This window comes from Bos grunniens, chromosome 11, assembly GCF_055505025.1.
Source record: "Bos grunniens cultivar Pamir isolate PY7600 chromosome 11, Bosgru_T2T1.0, whole genome shotgun sequence".
In the NCBI taxonomy this organism is placed as follows: domain Eukaryota; kingdom Metazoa; phylum Chordata; class Mammalia; order Artiodactyla; family Bovidae; genus Bos; species Bos grunniens.
Genome location: NC_141175.1, coordinates 70,192,619 through 70,213,619, shown reverse-complemented (window position 1 = coordinate 70,213,619; position 21,001 = coordinate 70,192,619). Strand labels below are relative to the sequence as shown.

Below are 21,001 nucleotides of genomic sequence, written 5' to 3'. Positions count from 1 at the left end.
CTGGTAAACATCCTACAATGGCAACTACTGATGACAGATGCCTCGACTAAGAATTTTTCGGCCCCAGATGTTAACAGTGGCATGACTGAGAAACCCTGGTATAGAAGGTTCAAAGGACCGATTCTCAGATCTGAGAACAGCCTTGTTGATGTTAGAGACAAAGCAGGTATCTTCTGGGATTCTCCTGGTCCCTTGGGTGCTTGATTGCACACTTCCACTGCCATCACCTCCATCACCTCTCTCCTGCCTCCTCACCTTTATCCTTTGGGGTGTGCCTGTTACGTCGCTGTTGTTCTGAGGAAGCGGAGGCCCTGGAGAGGAACGTGTGAGAGCTGAGGGTGGTTAGGTGTGCCGCCACGGGCACATATGCTGCTGTTTGTTCAGACTCCACATGGAATGAGGTGTCAGACAAGCAAAGGCTGACTGTCGGGTTCATTCTGGTAGTAATTCCCCTCTAAACACTCCAAGTGAGCCAGGCTCCTTGAAAAACCAGCCTGGGTATTCCCTTCCCTGGAGTGGAGGCAGCTTAACAAGTGTTTCTGTCTTCTGGGGTTCCATTAGGCTGTGTGATCCTTCAGAATTCCTGAGGCTGTGGGATTTGGGATCCTGTGAAGTGGATTTTGAAATAGCCAAGGATTTAGTAAAGAATATCTGCTGGAAGTTCTCAGACAGAGAGCCCTTGTAAACAGGAGCAGCAGGCTGTGGACACTTCCTGTCACAGACTCATGGCACTTTGTGGGTTTTTTTAACTTTTTATTTTGTATTGAGGTACAGCTGATTAACAATGTTTTGATAGTTTCAGGTGAACAGTGAAGGAACTCAGTCATTCATATCTATGTATCCATTCTCCCCCATCCCTCCTCCCATCCAGGCTGCCACTTAACATTGAGCAGAGTTCCATGTGCTATACAGTAGGTCCTTGTTGGTTATCCATTTAAAATATAGCAGTGTGTACATGTCTATATCAAACTCCCTAACTGTCCCTTCCTCTCAGCAAGCATAAGTTTGTTCTCTACGTCTGTGAGTCTCTTTCTGTTTTGTAAGTAACTTCATTTGTATCATTTTCTTTTGAGATTCCACATATATGTCATGCTATATTTATCCTTCTCTATCTGAGTCACTTCACTCAGTATGACGATCTCTAGGTCTATATGTTGCTGCAAATGGATTTATTTCATTCTTTTTAATGGCTGAGTAATATTCCATTGTATAAATGTACCACATCTTTCTTCTTTATCTATTCTTCTGTCGACGGACAGTTATGTTGCTTCCGTGTCTTGATTATTGTAAACAGTGCTACAATGAACATTGGAGTGCATGTATCCTTTCAGATCATGTTTTTCTCCAGATATATGCCCAGGGGTGGGATTGCAGGGTCATATGGTAGCTATATTTTTAGCTTTTTAAGGAATTTCCATACTGTTCTCCATAGTGACCATACCAATTTACATTCCCACAGACAGTGTAGGAGGGTTCCCTTCTCTCCACACCCTCTCCTGTATTTATTGTTTGTGGATTTTTTGATGATAACCAATCTGGATGGTGTGAGGTGATATCTCATTGTAGTTTTGATTTGTAGTTTTTTCATAACTAGTGAGGTTGAACATCTTTTCATGTGCCTCTTGGCAATCTGTATGTCTTTTTGGAGAAATGTCTGTTTTGGTCTTCTGCCCGTTTGTCGATTTGTTTATTTTGATGCTTTTAAGTGTGATGAGCTGTTTGTAAACTTTGGAGACTTATCCCTTGTCAGTCACATCATTTGCAAATATTTTCTCCCAGTCTATGGTTTGTCTTTTTGTTTTATTGTTTCCTTTGTTATTTAAAAGCTTTTGAATTTAAATAGGTCCCATTTGTGTGTTTTTGTTTTTATTTCCATTATTCTGGGAGATGGATCAAAAAAGATATTGCTGCGATTTACGTCAGTATTCTGCATGGTGCTTTGTTTTAAACACACTGCATGTAGCATCCCATTTTTCCTCCAATAGCCCTGAAGGGGTCTCCTGGCAGGGCTGGCTCCTGGAGCATGAGATCTACCTCGTTGCACAGGGCTCCATGCTCTGAAAAGTCCTACACTCGGTGTAGTGGTTGCTGTCACCATCTTGAAATTCTTCGTTATATTTAAGAATTTAAGTGTTAGTCACTCATTCATGTCTGACTCTTTTGCGACCCCAGGGACTGTAGCTCACCAGGCTCCTCTGTCCATGGGCTATTCCAGGCAAGAATACTGGAGTGGGTAGCCATTCCCTTCTCCAGGGGATCTTCCCTGGGGATCAAACCCACATCTCTCATGTCTCCTGCATTGGCAGGCAGGCCCTTTACCACTAGTGCCACCTGAGAATGTGTATGGAAAAAACCTGAAACAGTGAAAGTAATTTTAAGAAAGAAAGAGCTGGAGGAATCAGGCTCTCTGACTTCAGACTATACTACAAAGCTACAGTAATCAAAACAGCATGGTATTGGCACAAAAACAGAAACATACCTCAATGGGAAAGGACAGAAAGCCCAGCAATAAACCCACACACCAATAATCAAGCTCCATCTTCCCTTGAGTATAATAATCTGTCTCCTGCTCACCCTTATATTGCCTTTTACCTGGGGCACTCCTTAGTATTGCACCTTTTACAAATAGAAGGCCATCACCCTGTCTTGTTTGACATTTGGTACCATGTCCTGGGGGTGCATCTACCGAGAAGGGAAATACCCTTTAGGAGAAGGGAGTTTACCCCAGATTTGCATGGCCTGCAGCCTCATCTTCTCTCCATCACCTGCTCACTCTGAAACTTGGGGCAAATATTGCAAACTTTCTGTGCTATGGTTTCCTCGTGTATTCAACAGATATTTACTGTCCCCACCTAGGGCCCAGTGCTGTCCAAGAGCCGCCTCTTGAATCGCCATAAGCCTTTTCAGGCATATGTGCAAAGCTCTGGGTGCAGCGCTGGGAGTGTCTGGGAGAACCATTCCTGCCCATTTACAAGACTGGCTTGTTTGACTCAGAAAAGATTTCTCAAAGTTGCACTTATTTTTGGCCATCTTCTCATCAGGCCTTCTGCTTTCTAATCTACTATGGTAGTTTTCCAATATCTGGCCGAAGAACCACTGTATTAGAATTGGCCCAGAAATCTGAATTTTCAACAGTCTGGCGAAAGGCTGAGAACACACACTAGCTTCAGAACAGCTTGGTAGTGACTGGTTCTTAACAAGTGTTTCTCAGCCCTGGGGAGCTAAAAATAAGTGTGCCCTGATCCACTCCAGACCAACTGAGAGAAATTTCTGGGTAGGATAGAGGCATCCATGTTTTAAAAACATTTTCCATGTAGGTTCTGATGAACAGTAAGGTTTGGAGCAACTGTTCTTGGTTTTTACCATATATCAGGCCTCAATGCACCAGGTTTAAGAGCACTGATAAGTACCACCCCTTCATGGATTGCAGCTTTGTCATGGTGAAGGGGCTTGCATAACTCAATGGAGCTAGTAACCATTCCATGCATGGCCACCAAAGATGGACAGGTCTTAGTGAAGAGTTCTGACACACCATGGTCCATTGGAGGAGGAAACGGCAACCCATTTCAGTATTCTTGCCACAAGAATGAACAGCATGAAAAGGCAAAACGATATGATACCAGAAGATGAGCCCCCTAGGTAGGAAGGTGTCCAATATGCTACTGGGATGAGATGGTTAGATAGCATCATCGAATCCGTGGACATGAATTTGAGCAAACTCCAGGAGATAGTGGTGGACAGAGGAGCCTGGCATGCTGCAGTCCATGGGGTCGCAAAGGGTCGGACACAACTTAGTGACTGAATAACAACAATAAGGACCAACTCCCTTCCTCTCCCCACTGCCAGTCTTCCCTTCTTGGGCCAAATAATTGAGGGAAAAAGCATTTTACTCCCCAAATAGTTTTCTTTGTGTGTTAGGTACAGCGGTTCCTTCTGAGAGTCAGCAGTGCTAACATATCAAAATGATAACAGACAACGCAACAAATATGTTGTAACACAGGCTTGTAACTAACAGACTCAGGGAGGACACAGCAGCAACTTCACAGCTCCTGGTGCTGACCCCGGCCTGGGGGCAGAATCTGACCACACGCACAGCAAGCTGTTCTCCATGGAGATGTGAATCTAATAAAAACCTGCTGGTTGAAATCACAACAATAATAACATACTTAATGATATGAGTGCCAGACACAGATTGATACTGAGTGCCAGATATTGGGTCAAGTGTTTGAATATATGCTTGCCCTGAATCTTCATAACAGTGCTGTGATGTGTGAGTGCTAATATTCTCTCCAGTTTACAGGTGGGGCAACCAAAGATTTGAAAGATTAAACACTTGCCTTGTCACAGATCTGGGCTATAAATCCAATCCGTGTACTTAACTGTTCAATGAACTAGTGAAAAATAAGCATGTCCTTTAAGTCTGTGTTGATATTCATGATACTCATGGATTAGATCTCCCCATGCCCGGGTTTCAGGACCGTCACAGAGAGGATTGAAAGTGGACTGTTTTCCGCTTCCTGGTCTGAATATAAAATCTGGGCAAAGAGCTGGTGTGAATTTGATCTCCTTAGAGTTTTTCTGTTGAAGTGGGTGGTTGCTCTGTACTGCCATCTGCTGGCTGTCTGAACCAAGTACAGGCCAGAGCCCCGTATTTCTCATAGTGGAGCTAGTGGCAGAGGAGGTCACTGAATTCAAAATGTGCACCCCTCACCAAAACGCCTTCCTCTGAAACATACACTTTTTCATAAGAAAAGAGAATTTCTATGGTTTAAAATAATTAGGATGGTTTTCCCTGGCTCTCTTTTCACTCTTGGTGAATTTCTGACCATATTCCAAATAATGCCTTATATTTGTCTGACTCCCAGAGCAGAAGATAGGGAAAGACAGCTTAATTCCTTCCCAGTGCAGTGGTCACCTCGGCCAGGCTAGCTTGGAAATTGTGGTTAGGTTACTGTTCTCTGCATTTGTGTCAGAGAAGCTAAAACTAAGCCTGGATGGTTGGGAGAAGGGACCTACATATCAGAACCTTGTTAGGAACCTGCCTCTCCACAGTGTGCCCATAAAAGCCAGTCTGACCTGTACAACAGCAGTTAGGTTCAGAAATGAAGAAAACAGGGCGCTATTAGGAAACTCTAAGACAGCTCTCTACCCACTGAGGTGTCCTTAGGAAGCAATTCCCATTTTAAATAGTTTCCTTGGAAGTGAGAGCGGCTTAGCATCTTGTCTGTCTCTGTAGGTAGACCCCTGGGATCGACTTGTCTGATGTGGCAGAATTGAGTTTGTCGGTTTGAAGAACTGAGTTTTTGTGGAGAGCCTGAGTTGGTCTCTAGAGAAAATGTTCACAGCTCACTAGATTTATGTTGTAAACAATGAAAATGAAATGACTCCTCCCCTGGTTCTCTCTCCTTCTCCCCTGCCTCTACTTATAGTCCGGAACAATCCATATCAGTTTAACTTCATTGCTTTTGCTGCATGTTAAAGCTCCTCCCTTATGTTGGTTGGTTCAGTGGAAGCCTTTTTTCAAATGAAATCTGCTATAAAACACAGCCTGTGAGTTACTAAGGGAAAAGCAGGGGTGGGATCCTTAGACTCTGCCTCTCGTCTCTCATTTCCCTGTGGTTTCCTTACCAGGTCCCCTGAGGCTCTTCTAAGGACCCAAGAGCTCCCTGGGCAGAGTCTGAATATACAGCTGGGTGCTGCATAGCTTGACTGCCTCGTCAGTCTCGTCTGGGGTGGAAGGTTCTTCTTTGTTCTAAACCTCTTAAAGACAAAGCAAACATTTTTTAAATGTTAATGTATCAATTCCATGTGATAGGTTGTTTATTATAGTATTCTTGAACATTCTGAATGTGTTCCCCAAACAGGAAGTTAAAAAATAGTGGGGATGGTGGGAGAAAAATGTTTGTACACTGGTGGTTCTTTGGGAGAAATTTTGTGTTCAAACCATTTAGTTCAAGGCCATGGGGAGAACTCACCTGTTCATACTTGTAGTGAAGCTGTGGGTGCCATGTCCGCTTGGAAAGGTAAGTCTTTAGGACAGTCAGTGGAATCATAAAGGGATTGTGGTTTGAATATTTCGGTAACAGTTAAAATACATAACATATTGCTGAGATATTATATGTGTATATATATATAATATGTGTGTGTATGTAACATTTTTATTGAGATGCAATTGAATTATAACCTTAGTTTCAGGTATATAAAATAATGTTTATATATAAACCTTGAGGTTTATGTGAGATAAAGGTCACATAACCTCAAGTTTAGTTAACATCACTACACATAGTTATAAATTTTTTTCTTGTGATGAAAACATTTAAAATCTATTCTCTTAGCTACTTTTAAATACACATTACAGGATTACTAAATGTACATGTACATAATGCTGTACATCACACCCCCAGGACTTCCCTACTTTATAACTGGAAGTCTGTGCCTTTTGATTCAGTTCAGTTCAGTTGCTCAGTTGTGTCCAAATCTTTGCGACCCCATGAGTCGCAGCATGCCAGGCCTTCCTGTCCATCACCAACTCCCGGAGTTCAGAGACTCATATCCATCGAGTCAGTGATGCCATCCAGCCATCTCATCCTCTGTCATCCCCTTCTCCTGCCCCCAATCCCTCCCAACAGCAGAGTCTTTTCCAATGAGTCAACTCTTCGCATGAGGTGGCCAAAGTACTGGATATTCAGCTTCAGCATCATTCCCTCCAAAGAAATCCCAGGGCTGATCTCCTTCAGAATGGACTGGTTGGATCTCCTTGCAGTCCAAGGGACTCTCAAGAGTCTTCTCCAACACCACAGTTCAGAAGCATCAGTTCTTCGGCACTCAGCTTTCTTCACAGTCCAACTCTCACATCCATACATGACCACTGGAAAAACCATAGCCTTGACTAGATGGACCTTTGATGGCAAAGTAATGTCTCTGCTTTTGAATATGCTATCTAGGTTGGTCATAACTTTCTTTTTTTTTTTTTCATAACTTTCCTTCCAAGGAGTAAGCGTCTTTTAATTTCATGGCTGCAGTCACCGTCTGCAGTGATTTTAGAGCCCCCAAAAATAAAGTCTGACACTGTTTCCACTGTTTGCCCATCTATTTCCCATGAAGTGATGGGACCGGATGCCATGATCTTTGTTTTCTGAATGTTGAGTTTTAAGCCAACTTTTTCACTCTCCTCTTTCACCTTCATCAAGAGGCTTTTTAGTTCTTCTTCACTTTCTGCCATAAGGGTGGTGTCATCTGCATATCTGAGGTTATTGATATTTCTCCCGGCAATCTTGATTCCAGCTTGTGCTTCCTACAGCCCAGTGTTTCTCATGATGTACTCTGCATAGAAGTTAAATAAGCAGGGTGACAATATACAGCCTTAACGTACTCCTTTTCCTGTTTGGAACCAGTCTGTTGTTCCATGTCCAGTTCTAACCGTTGCTTCCTGACCTGCATACACATCTCTCAAGAGGCAGGTCAGGTGGTCTGGTATTCCCATCTCTTTCAGAATTTTCCACAGTTTATTGTGATCCACACAGTCAAAGGCTTTGGCATAGTCAATAAAGCAGAAATAGATGTTTTTCTGGAACTCTCTTGCTTTTTCCATGATCCAGCAGATGTTGGCAATTTGATCTCTGGTTCCTCTGCCTTTTCTAAAACCAGCTTGAACATCTAGAAGTTCATGGTTCACGTATTGCTGAAGCCTGGCTTGGAGAATTTTGAGCATGACTTTACTAGCGTGTGAGATGAGTGCAATTGTGTGGCAGTTTGAGCATTCTTTGGCATTGCCTTTCTTTGGGATTGGAATGAAAACTGACCTTTTCCAGTCCTGTGGCCATGCTGAGTTTTCCAAATTTGCTGGCATGTTGAGTGCAGTACTTTCACAGCATCATCTTTCAGGATTTGAAATAGCTCAACTGGAATTCCATCACCTCCACTAGCTTTGTTCGTAGTGATGCTTTCTAAGGCCCACTTGACTTCGTATTCCAGGATATCTGGCTCTAGGTGAGGGATCACACCATCGTGATTATCTGGGTCGTGAAGATCTTTTTTGTACAGTTCTTCTGTGTGTTTTTGCCACCTCTTCTTAATATCTTCTGCTTCTGTTAGGTCCATACCATTTCTGCCCTTTATTGAGCCCATCTTTGCATGAAATGTTCCCTTGGTATCTCTAATTTTCTTGAAGAGATCCCTAGTCTTTCCCATTCTGTTGTTTTCCTCTATTTCTTTGCATTGATCCTTTTGATTACCTTCGCTCATTTTGCCTACTGTCCATCTCAGTCTCTGGCAATCACCAATCTGTTCTGTGTATCTGTGAGATTTGGGGGTTTTGTTATTTCTTTTTTAGGTTCCACATATATTCCCACAATATTTATCTTTCTCTATGACGTATTTCACATATCATTATGCCCTTGGAAGTCACCCAGGTTGTCCCAAATGGCAAGAATTTTGTGTGTGTGGCTGAATAATACTCTATTATCTGTGTGTATATTACATTTTATCGGTCGGTTGTTGAAGAATTAGGTTGTTTCCATGCTGTGGCTATGGTGGGTCATGTTGCAGTGAACATGTGTGTACAGATACGTTTTACAATTAGTGGTTTTGTTCCCTTCAGATAACATTCAGAAGTGAAATTGCTGGATCCTCCGGTAGTTCTATTTTTAATTTTTGAGGCATCTCCATGCTGTTACCCACAGTGGCTGTGCGAGTTTACATTCCCATAGTACACAAGGGCCACCTTTTTTCCCCACTCTTGCCAGCATTTGTTATTTCTCATCTTTAGCGAAAAAAACAGCCATCATAATAAGTGTTAGATGATATTTCATTGTGGTTTTGAGTTGCATTTCTCTGACTAGGGATGTGGAACACCTTTTCGAGTACCTGTTATCTGCATATCTTCTTTGGAAAAATGTCTGTTCAGGTCCATTTTTTCATCAGATTGTTCGGGGTTTTTGCTATTGAGTTGTATGAGTTCTTTATATATTTTGAATATTAGCTCCTTATCAGATGTATGATTTGCAAGTATTTTCTCCCATTGGGTAGGTTGCCTGGCCATTTTGTTGATTGTTCCCTTTGCTGTGAGCAAGCTTTCTTAGTTCGATGTGTTCCCACTTGTTTATTTTTACTTTTGTTGCCTTTCCTTTTGGTGTCAGAGCCACAAAGTCATCACCAAGACTGATGTCAAGGAGCTTACTGCCTGTGTTTTCTTCTAGGAGTTTTAGGGTTTCAGGTCTGAGGTTCAAGTCTTTAATCCATTTAGAGTTTATTTTTGTATGTTTCTTTTACATGTGGCTGTCTAGTTTTTCCAACACCATTTGTGGAAGAGATTGTCCTTTCCCTGTTGTGTACTCTTGTCTATATTATTTTAATTGATTTTGGCATGTAGATACCTGCTTACAAATGTCTGGCTCCTCCTTAGAATGCAAACTCCATAAGGGCATGACCCTGGCTTGTTCACTGTTCAAGCTTTAGTCTTGGGCATGTAATAGGTGCTCAATAGTCTTGGGCATGTAATAGGTGCTCAATAAATATTTTTGTATGTAAACTAATGACTATATCCCTCCTCTGAAATGTTCTCATTGAGGATGGGGAGGTTGTCTTTTATTTCTTGGTATCTCCAAAGACTCAAGAAATATTTATGATTTTAATATCTTATTCTTTTAACAATTCTTACTGAGTATCTACCACTATACTAGGCTTGGAGGACACAAAGGTGTATAAAACTGAGAAAACTCTTGTCTTCACAGATATTAGTAAGGGGGGCAATAAATATAATAAACAAGTAAACTGTCTGATTTTTTTGCTGATGTTAGAATGTAATTAATATCTCTCTTCCTGTTTCTCAAGGACAAAGTCTTATACCTCTCCAGTAATAAAATTATAGATGATGCAAAGCCTGCTAGGGAGATGACAAATTCACCCCCTCCTCCTAGAGGCAATAGGAATATGTTAATAAAAGCATGGGGAGAAGATACAGGCAAGAAAGGGACAGGAGCAAAAGGATTTTTTTCTCAGCTGAGCCTCCTGCCTATCAGCCTGCCATCTTATCCTGACTGTTTTCCCTACACATCTGTCCTTTCCAACCTTGAAAGCCTGCGTGGTGTTTGCAGTGGAGGATTTTGAGTGATTGACCCTGAAACTAGCCGTTGCCAAGGTATCGCTACTTACTACTCACAGCAGGAATAATAAATCTGCCTGCGTGCTGTCTCCTTCCATTTCAAAATACATAGCAATGAATTCAAAGCAGGGGGTAAAGAGAGTTATCTCATGTAAGGATAGCAAAACAGTGTTCTGTTTTGTAGATAAATTCATTATCTCATTAGATCCTTTTAAGATCATAATGAGTTAAGATGAGGATTTCAGTTAGGGTGTCCAGATACCACCAACTAACTAACTCTTCTATCGTCCCAGCATTTGTCTTGAATTTTTTTTTAACAGGTTGTACTTTTTGGAGCAATTTTAGGTTCACAGCGAAATTGAGTGGAAGGTACAGATATTTCTCATATACTTCTGCTCTCCTACACACGCAGCCTCCCTATCAACATGGCCCACCAGAATGGTGCATTGGTTACAGTGGATGGACCTACATTGATATATCATTGCCCAAAGCATATAGTTCACGTTAGGGTTCACTCTTGGTGTTGTATTAATATATTCTTTGAGTTTTGACATGTATAACATGTACCATTATAGATCCTACAGACTTTCACGACCCTAAGAATCCTCTGTGTGTCTGCCTATTCATTCCCCTGTCTTAGACCTTTTCATTCTGTAATAAAGTAATTGTAATTTTATTGAATATATCTGAAATTTTTTGATAGAATAATTTAATAGGTCTTTCAACATACCAAAGCTGCTTTCTTGGTTAATAAATATTTCAAAAAATGTAAATTTAATTATTTTTAGAGCCTACTTTACTTCCAGAATGGTCCTGATTTGGATGATAAATTACATGGTCTCCATAATTATAGTCTACATTTATGGTCCCCAGAGAGAAGGAGAGTCTCCCTGGGATGTCTGGCCAGTCGGTATAGAGCAGGACTGAAGTCCAGGTACTCTGACTTCTTTTAGTTTCTGCAACAAAGACACAAAGCCCACTGGAGAGGCAGCTCAGATCTTAAAGGTTATCACATCCTTAAGTAGTTTGAAGTAGTTGTGAAGGTGGGATGGCTTATGTACTTCTAATTCAGACATGAGAAAATTCACTGTGTAAGTAAATAAATAATGTACCTTGTAAGGAACAGAATAGACCACAAGAAATCCACGCAATCAAAACTCAGGCAGGCAAGTTGAGAATCTACTTAGAGAGGATGGAATGATATGAGGGGGAAGGTTGGATTTAAAAGGAGTACTGCACTTTTAGAGAAGTTTCCATAAATTGTTAAGTCAGTGAAGAATAACATCTTCAAATGTTTGATGGTATTCTGAGACTGAAATTGGAGTTTCATTTGCATATTTCTGGGACATGGTGCATCTGTTTATCCAGCAGAATGAGACTGGGTTCTAATCAGATACATACTATACTTGCCTAATATGATAATTAACTGTTCTGTAGTATCACCCACGTATAATTATCTTACAATGCTAGCATCCTAAAGATTGAAGTGCTTATTAACTTTTCCATAGCAAGTCAGAAGGAAATTATTTTAAAGGAGGTTAAGTTTTCATTAAGACCAATTCCTGCTCTTATATTCACTTTAATGTCATATTTAATATAGACTTTGCTGTATCTTCCCAACCCAGGGATCAAACCCAGGTATCCCGCATTACAGTGGATTCTTTACCAACTGAGCCACAAGGGAAGCCCAAGAATACTGGAGTGGGTAGCCTATCCCTTCTCTAGTGGATCTTCCCGAACCAGTTCTCCAAATCTGCTGGAGAGGGGATAGTCTGGTTGGGAAGATCTGCTGGAGAAGGGATAGGCTATCCACTCCAGTGTTCTTGGGCTTCCCTTGTGGCTCAGCTGGTAAAGAATCCTCTTGCAATGCGGCAGACCTGGGTTTGGTCTCTGGGTTGGGAAGATCCCCTGGAGAAGGGAAAGGCTACCCACTCCAGTATTCTGGCCTGGAGAATTCCGTGGACTGTGTAGTCCATGGGGTCGCAGAGAGTCGGACATGACTGAGCACTTTGACTCACTCACTTCACTTGTGCTGTAAAACCACATAGTTAGCCTAAGTCAGACAGGAAAGAGCAATCTTTCCTTTACAAAACAGATTACAAGGGGTGTGGTGGGGGGCCAGCACATGGAAGGCAATGGTCAATAATGCAGAGGGCTGTGTGGGTTGGTTGTCCGCCCCCAGGCATTGTTTGACTATGTTACCTTAGAGGCTCTCCTGCTGACGAGGTTTTAACTTCAGGTGTTTTATTTGTAAATGGTGTGGAAGGATGCTTTTACTTTACTTGTGTATTTTCTTTGTCAGGCCTCTCTATCCGGAGTGTGTGCTGGAAAGCAGACCGCCTCCTAGCAGGGACCCAGGACAGCGAGATATTTGAAGTAATCGTGCGAGAACGGGACAAACCGATGCTGATCCTGCAGGGTCACTGTGAGGGGGAGCTCTGGGCTCTGGCCCTGCACCCCAAGAAGCCACTGGCCGTGACGGGCAGTGACGACCGCTCTGTCAGGTGAGGCCCCAGCAGTGTTGCCGTAACCTCACACACCTCCCTGGGATGACAGACTGATTTTGCCCAAGCTTGCTTGTTATTTTAAGAGAAGGATAACCCCCAGTGTAGAACCTCACAGTTTCCAAACAGAATGCTGAGACATTTTGCTTAACAACAGTTGGCTTCTTGATCTCTTTTTGTTGCTATCTTTCTTTTTTTTTTTTTTTATTCTTCCAATTTTATTTTATTTTTAAACTTTACATAATTGTATTAGTTTTGCCAAATATCAAAATGAATCCGCCACAGGTATACATGTGTTCCCCATCCCGAACCCTCCTCCCTCCTCCCTCCCCATACCATCCCTCTGGGCCGTCCCAGTGCACCAGCCCCAAGCATCCAGCATCATGCATCGAACCTGGACTGGCAACTCGTTTCCTACATGACATTTTACATGTTTCATTGCCATTCTCCCAAATCTTCCCACCCTCTCCCTCTCCCACAGAGTCCATAAGACTGTTCTATACATCAGTGTCTCTTTTGCTGTCTCGTACACCGGGTTATTGTTACCATCTTTCTAAATTCCATATATGTGCGTTAGTATACTGTATTTATGTTTTTCCTTCTGGCTTACTTCACTCTGTATAATAGGCTCCAGTTTCATCCACCTCATTAGAACTGATTCAAATGTATTCTTTTTAATGGCTGAGTAATACTCCATTGTGTATATGTACCACAGCTTTCTTATCCATTCATCTGCTGATGGACATCTAGGTTGCTTCCATGTCTTGGCTATTATAAACAGTGCTGCGATGAACATTGGGGTACACGTGTCTCTTTCCCTTCTGGTTTCCTCAGTGTGTATGCCCAGCAGTGGGGTTGCTGGATCATAAGGCAGTTCTATTTCCAGTTTTTTAAGGAATCTCCACACTGTTCTCCATAGTGGCTGTACTAGTTTGCATTCCCACCAACAGTGTAAGAGGGTTCCCTTTTCTCCACACCCTCTCCAGCATTTATTATTTGTAGACTTTTGGATCACAGCCATTCTGACTGGTGTGAAATGGTACCTCATAGTGGTTTTGATTTGCATTTCTCTGATAATGAGTGATGTTGAGCATCTTTTCATGTGTTTGTTAGCCATCTGTATGTCTTTTTTGGAGAAATGTCTATTTAGTTCTTTGGCCCATTTTTTGATTGGATCGTTTATTTTTCTGGAGTTGAGCTGTAGGAGTTGCTTGTATATTTTTGAGATTAGTTGTTTGTCGGTTGCTTCATTTGCTATTATTTTCTCCCATTCTGAAGGCTGTCTTTTCACCTTGCTAATAGTTTCCTTTGATGTGCAGAAGCTTTTAAGGTTAATTAGGTCCCATTTGTTTATTTTTGCTTTTATTTCCAATATTCTGGGAGGTGGGTCATAGAGGATCCTGCTGTGATGTATGTCAGAGAGTGTTTTGCCTATGTTCTCCTCTAGGAGTTTTATAGTTTCTGGTCTTACGTTTAGATCTTTAATCCATTTTGAGTTTATTTTTGTGTATGGTGTTAGAAAGTGGTCCAGTTTCATTCTTTTACAAGTGGTTGACCAGATTTCCCAGCACCACTTGTTAAAGAGATTGTCTTTAATCCATTGTATATTCTTGCCTCCTTTGTCGAAGATAAGGTGTCCATATGTGCGTGGATTTATCTCTGGGCTTTCTATTTTATTCCATTGATCAATATTTCTGTCTTTGTGCCAGTACCATACTGTCTTGATAACTGTGGCTTTGTAGTAGAGCCTGAAGTCAGGTAGGTTGATTCCTCCAGTTCCATTCTTCTTTCTCAAGATCGCTTTGGCTATTCGAGGTTTTTTGTATTTCCATACAAATTGTGAAATTATTTGTTCTAGCTCTGTGAAGAATACTGTTGGTAGCTTGATAGGGATTGCATTGAATCTATAAATTGCTTTGGGTAGTATACTCATTTTCACTATATTGATTCTTCCAATCCATGAACATGGTATATTTCTCCATCTATTAGTGTCCTCTTTGATTTCTTTCACCAGTGTTTTATAGTTTTCTATATATAGGTCTTTAGTTTCTTTAGGTAGATATATTCCTAAGTATTTTATTCTTTCCGTTGCAATGGTGAATGGAATTGTTTCCTTAATTTCTCTTTCTGTTTTCTCATTATTAGTGTATAGGAATGCCAGGGATTTCTGTGTGTTGATTTTATATCCTGCAACTTTACTGTAGTCATTGATTATTTCTAGTAATTTTCTGGTGGACTCTTTAGGGTTTTCTATGTAGAGGATCATGTCATCTGCAAATAGTGAGAGTTTTACTTCTTCTTTTCCAATTTGGATTCCTTTTATTTCTTTTTCTGCTCTGATTGCTGTGGCCAAAACTTCCAAAACTATGTTGAATAGTAATGGTGAAAGTGGGCACCCTTGTCTTGTTCCTGACTTTAGAGGAAATGCTTTCAATTTTTCACCATTGAGGATAATGTTTGCAGTGGGTTTGTCATATATAGCTTTTATTATGTTGAGGTATGTTCCTTCTATTCCTGCTTTCTGGAGAGTTTTTATCATAAATGGGTGTTGAATTTTGTCAAAGGCTTTCTCTGCATCTATTGAGATAATCATATGGTTTTTATTTTTCAATTTGTTAATGTGGTGTATTACATTGATTGATTTGTGGATATTGAAGAATCCTTGCATCCCTGGGATAAAGCCCACTTGATCATGGTGTATGATCTTTTTAATGTGTTGTTGGATTCTGATTGCTAGAATTTTGTTAAGGATTTTTGCATCTATGTTCATCAGTGATATTGGCCTGTAGTTTTCTTTTTTTGTGGGATCTTTGTCAGGTTTTGGTATTAGGGTGATGGTGGCCTCATAGAATGAGTTTGGAAGTTTACCTTCCTCTGCAATTTTCTGGAAGAGTTTGAGCAGGATAGGTGTGAGCTCTTCTCTAAATTTTTGGTAGAATTCAGCTGTGAAGTCGTCTGTACCGGGGCTTTTGTTTGCTGGAAGATTTTTGATTACAGTTTCAATTTCCATGCTTGTGATGGGTCTGTTAAGATTTTCTATTTCTTCCTGGTCCAGTTTTGGAAAGTTGTACTTTTCTAAGAATTTGTCCATTTCTTCCACGTTGTCCATTTTATTGGCATATAATTGTTGATAGTAGTCTCTTATGATCCTTTGTATTTCTGTGTTGTCTGTTGTGATCTCTCCATTTTCGTTTCTAATTTTGTTGATTTGATTTTTCTCCCTTTGTTTCTTACCGGGGCTGGGCAGGGAGGCGCGGCGTGGGCTGCATCGCTGAGAGTAAGAATCTGGCCTGAATACCCTGAGCGCTATCTGAGCGAAATAATTTGGGCTAGCAAACCAGACTGTGGGATACCTACCACGCGAAAAGCCAGCCCTAACCTAAGACCGCCAGGCCCGCGCACGGAACAAAGGACTGAACAGAGATAGCCGGCTGCAGACCTTCCCCCTCCAGTGACAGGCAGCCAGAGCCGGAAGGGGGCAATCGCAGCCCCAGAGAGACATTATCTATAAAATTGTAAGCAGGCTTCTTTGCTAACTAAAACTTCTTGGGGGTCTGGACGGTCAACATCTGCCTGAGAAGGTGCGCCGGTTTTACATCCAGATAACCGAGTGGCGGGGAGGCGATAAGTCGCAGCATTGGCGCTCGCCTGGGAAGAGCAAATTGGCGCTCGGACCTGGGAAGAGCACAAAACGCAGGCCCAACTGAGTCTGCGCCTCTGAGGACTACCCGAGTGCCTGAACCTGAGCGGCTTGGACCTGGGAGGTGCATGCAGCCCGGGGCCAGCCTCGGATTGTTCCCGGCGGAACAACCTAGAGTCCGAGCAGTGTGGACAGGGAGGCTACACGCGCCGTGAGCGGGGGCAGACCCAGGGTGGCTGAGGCACTGCGAGCCCACGCCAGTGTTATTTGTTTGCAGCATCCCTCCCTCCATCCCCACAGCGCGACTGAACAAGTAAGCCTAAAAAAAAAAAAAAAAAAGTGTCCTCCATTAGCTATCTTTCTTGGGCCCCATATAAAGTCAAGAAAATGTTCTTAGAAGTGAAAATGCACTCCCGCGGGTTAGATTGGCCTCCAGGTCTCTTTCAGTTGAAGATGTGAGCTGAGTTCACTCACCTGTATAAAGTTATATTTCCCCCTCATATCTTCTGTCCTGCTGGGGGCAGCTTAGCAGTTTCACAGCTTACTCACTTTTTATCCGTTTAGTTGGAGATTAGAGATCTCAAATAGAACTGAAGTTCTGATTTTCCAAAGTCGTCTTTAGCATGAGAGTCATTAATTCTTTCTTTGTAAATTCTCGTGTGGAATTTTGAGCAATGTCCTCAAATCAAGGGAAAGTGCTGGTTCCTAAGAAAATGTGCCCATTTTATTAGGGCCTCAGGGGTTCTTACTACGGATCACTTGTGTTTGAGAGCTCGACAGTAATCGAATGAGCAGGATGACTATGCTTCCACTGCTCTTGTGACTGTTGGGAGACTGACATATGATTTGAAAGTGTGAGATGAAAGCTGTTACACTGAATCCAGCGTGTTTGTATTTACTACTGAACTTTAAATGTGCTCAACAATAAGCAAGGCCAGAAAGAGAGTCCGTGACAGTGAGAGGAAGAGACTGATTGATCAAGTCATCGATGGATTACTGCTTCTAAGTTTGAATAGCTAAACAGGAGGACTGGACACAGACCTAAGGTCATTACTCTCCCTCCCCACCCTTATTCTGTATTTTTGTGAATCCAGTCAAGATGCAGTCAGTATACTCATTAGCATAAATCCAAAGATAAATCCATTTTTTAGTTTGCACCCAGCACTAAAGTCTCATCAATCTAAAAATCAGTGAAAACAATTACAGCTATCTCTACATGTGCTGCTGCTGCTGCTAAGTCGCTTCAGTCGTGTGTGACTCTGTGCGACCCCACAGACGGAAGCCCACCAGGGCCCACCGTCCCTGGGATTCTCCAGGCAAGAACACTGGAGTGGGTTGCCATTTCCTTCTCCAAGTGCTATAAATGTTTATTTGGCTTCTTACTTGTCATTACTTACTGCCTTCCTCTCTTCCTTTTCCTTCTGTTACTCTGAGCCAAACCAATGCCACCAAGTTACTCAAACATCCAAGAAACTCAATTCATACCCATCCAGATAGAAAGGATTTCAAGAAAGTTTTTAGCTTTTGTATTTTAACAACTATGTTGAATCTTAGAATTGCAAAGAGCCCTTACTGCCAGAATTTGTATTACTCCCTTTAACCATTAATTTGGCTAAGATATTAAATGGAATTTGACACTCTGAGTATTGAAATTTAGCAAGGGTATAAGTCATAACTCTTTGAGAAAGGTTAGCTTAGTGACTTTAGAAGGATAGTGCAGTTTACTGAGATGTGGTGGTTTCTTCATGCTAGTAGAGCAAAGCTTACATTGCTTAAAATAGTACACGGCTAAAAACAGAATGAACTATGAATAATGGAAAAGGTATTGAAAGCCTACCCTGAGTTTTAAGCTGAATAGCTCAGGCTGCCTCAGGGATAGGCAGACTCCACTGGGCAGCCCTACATGGCAAGACAGGTGCCCCGTCCCTCCTGATGGCAGGATGCACTTAGGAAAGCTACACCACATTTGACTTACTCCTGTCTCTTTATCACAAGAGCTTAGATTCTAGCCACCCCCGCCACAGTTATTGTTGTTTGCATAATAAGAGAAGACTGTCTTTAAAGTGGTAACAGGAAAAGGTCACATACCACAACTGCAAGTCATATAGAAACTCTTATTCGAATCCTCAGATATTTAGTTCATGGTCTTTCATTCTGAAGTGCTTGGCTTAGGTGTTCTAAGAGCTGCCCTTACAAGTGACCTCTGTTTCTCCAGCAGTCGTCCGCTCATCAGCCAGGGGGCCCGGTGAAGTATTCCCCCTCCCCTGACCAAGAGGGGCCCTGTCAGCAGTGGGGCGCCAGGGATTTTTGAGGAGTTTCGGCACATGACTGTGTACAGCCAACTTGGAATCCTCCTAGGCAGGGGTACCATTTATTCTTCTCCATCTCAGATACTTTTTCTTGCTCAGGAGACCAACAAACATAATATGCGTTTTAGTCTATATTTACATAACACGGTTTCTAGAAGAAAACCCGTATTTAAAAAGCAACTGATAATAACAGCATCTAGTAGTACCTCTTATCCTGTAAGTGTTATTAACACCCATTGGTATAATTCAGGAACAGTTTTTAATCTCCAAAGAGAAAAGTTGCTTGGGGCTGGTGCACTGGGACGACCCAGAGGGATGGTATAGGGAGGGAGGAGGGAGGAGGGTTCAGGATGGGGAACACATGTATACCTGTGGTGGATTCATTTTGATATTTGGCAAAACTAATACAATTATGTAAAGTTTAAAAATAAAATAAAATTTAAAAAAATTTTGTATGAAGTAGTATGTAAAATTTCCTTATTTTTCAATCTCAAAATCTTTGAAAATATCTCATGTTTTATTTCTTGCTGGATATCTCAAATGGAGAAAATCACCCAAAGATAGACCAAACACCTTTGCAGCTTCCCAGACATGCCGAGAGGGAGGAGACTGGTGTGATGAACATCACACCTGCATCCTTTTTTGTTACTATCGCCGTGATGAACAGGCCTTTGGCCTTGGGCTGGCTGATGACTATGAGAAAGTGTTTTGTTTTGACTTTGAACTGCTCTTAGGCTGTGGAGCCTGGCTGACCATGCCTTGATTGCCCGCTGTAACATGGAGGAGGCGGTTCGCAGCGTTGCTTTCAGCCCCGATGGATCTCAGTTGGCCCTGGGCATGAAGGACGGATCTTTCATTGTTCTCCGAGTCAGGCACGTACTACTGGTATTGAAAATGACATTAGAGATATGCTTCTGCTAAAATTAATTCTCCAGGTCAGAATGTTTGCCAGGACTTTAGGGAAAAATGCGTTTGCTGTTTTGAATAGGTAGATTCGCAATCCCCTCTCTGTAATTGCCAGATCCAAACACTGAAAATCTTAAGTTATTTGGTAACTTACTTGGCAGCACAGCCTGACCCAGTGAACTGATGTGAAATTGTTTACAGTCTGTCAGCCTCCTTTTTTTTTTTTAAGTGTAATTTTTTTCTCAACATATATATATTTTGTTGAAGTATAGTTGACTTACAGTGTCTCAGGTGTGCAGAAAGGTGATTCAGTTACACACATATCTACTAATCTCTTAGTAGGAACAATCACATATCATGGGATTTGCTGCAAGAATATGAATGTGTTCAAAAGGGGTCGCTGCCCTAGCTCCTACGGGGCTGTTGCATAATATATGTGAACCTTTGCAAAATGCAGTGAGTGATCAACTCCCAAACTCGTCTGGTCCTAAGGGTTTTAGGTAAGAGATTATGGGCTTTTAATGAGACGAGAAAAAGGAAGAAAAAGGAAAGCCGCCTCTAATAGCACCAGAGTTTTAGAGGTGAGCTGGAATAAAAGATTTTTTGCCCTATAATCACTAATAAAATGGAACATTTCCTATTTATTAACATCTGATATTATTTATACTATACAAAAATTATGACCCACTCTTGTATTTCCTTCAAATAACCTTGGTTATTCTTTGGGATTACACACTTTGTGATTATAGAAAGGAAACGAAGCTATAAATTAGATACTGTATCTCACATAACAAATTCTACCTAGCTTTAAAAATGCTGTTGACATGGTTTATTACACTAAATTCTCATTACCAGTTACACATAACTCATTACCAAATGGGTAAGTAGCCTTTTCTTTCTTTGCTTAGTGATGTATGAGAAGATGGCTAATTACCAAATTTTCAGTGACACACAAACTTTAAAGCATGACTTGAGGTTCCATCCCTAGATTTGCTATTTATCATTTTGCTTTTTTATTCTTTCAGAGATATGACAGAAGTGGTTCATATCAAAGATCGAAAAGAAGTCATTCATGAAATGAAATTTTCTCCAGATGGTTCTTATCTGGCAGTGGGATCCAATGATGGCCCGGTAGACATCTACGCTGTTGCCCAGAGGTATAAGAAAATTGGAGAATGCAACAAGTCTCTCAGTTTCATCACACACATTGACTGGTCTTTGGATAGTAAATACCTGCAAACTAATGATGGTGCTGGAGAACGGCTATTCTACAAAATGCCATGTAAGTCACAAGGGCATTAAATGTGTATGCAAAACATAGCTCTGAACCATGGCAGAAAATGTATGAGGATATTCTTAGGACCTGAGGGCAAGGAGTATTTTCTCAAACAAGACCCTCAGATCACAAACTCTCAAAGAAAAGATTCATAAACTGAAACACATTAAAATAAAAAATTATTCCACAACAAAAGAGACTATGAATAAAATGAAAAGACAGTGCATAGGTTGGGCATAAAGACTTGGACTTATAATGGACAAA

General features: G+C 41.5%; 1 protein-coding gene across 17 annotated transcripts in view; it reads left to right on the top strand.

Annotated features, from left to right (window-relative positions):
• The window catches only part of EML6 (EMAP like 6), a 288,242-nt gene that overhangs the window by 133,630 nt on the left and 133,611 nt on the right, over nt 1–21,001 (top strand). For all 17 annotated transcript variants that reach the window (XR_015136910.1, XR_015136907.1, XR_015136911.1 and 14 more), the window contains 3 exons: nt 12,405–12,606; nt 19,290–19,427; nt 20,487–20,743. Coding sequence is in view for 9 of the 17 variants with exons in the window: in XM_086326872.1 (XP_086182998.1) it covers nt 12,405–12,606; nt 19,290–19,427; nt 20,487–20,743 (597 nt within the window). In the remaining 8 variants the exon portion in view is untranslated. The remainder of the gene's footprint in view (nt 1–12,404; nt 12,607–19,289; nt 19,428–20,486; nt 20,744–21,001) is intronic.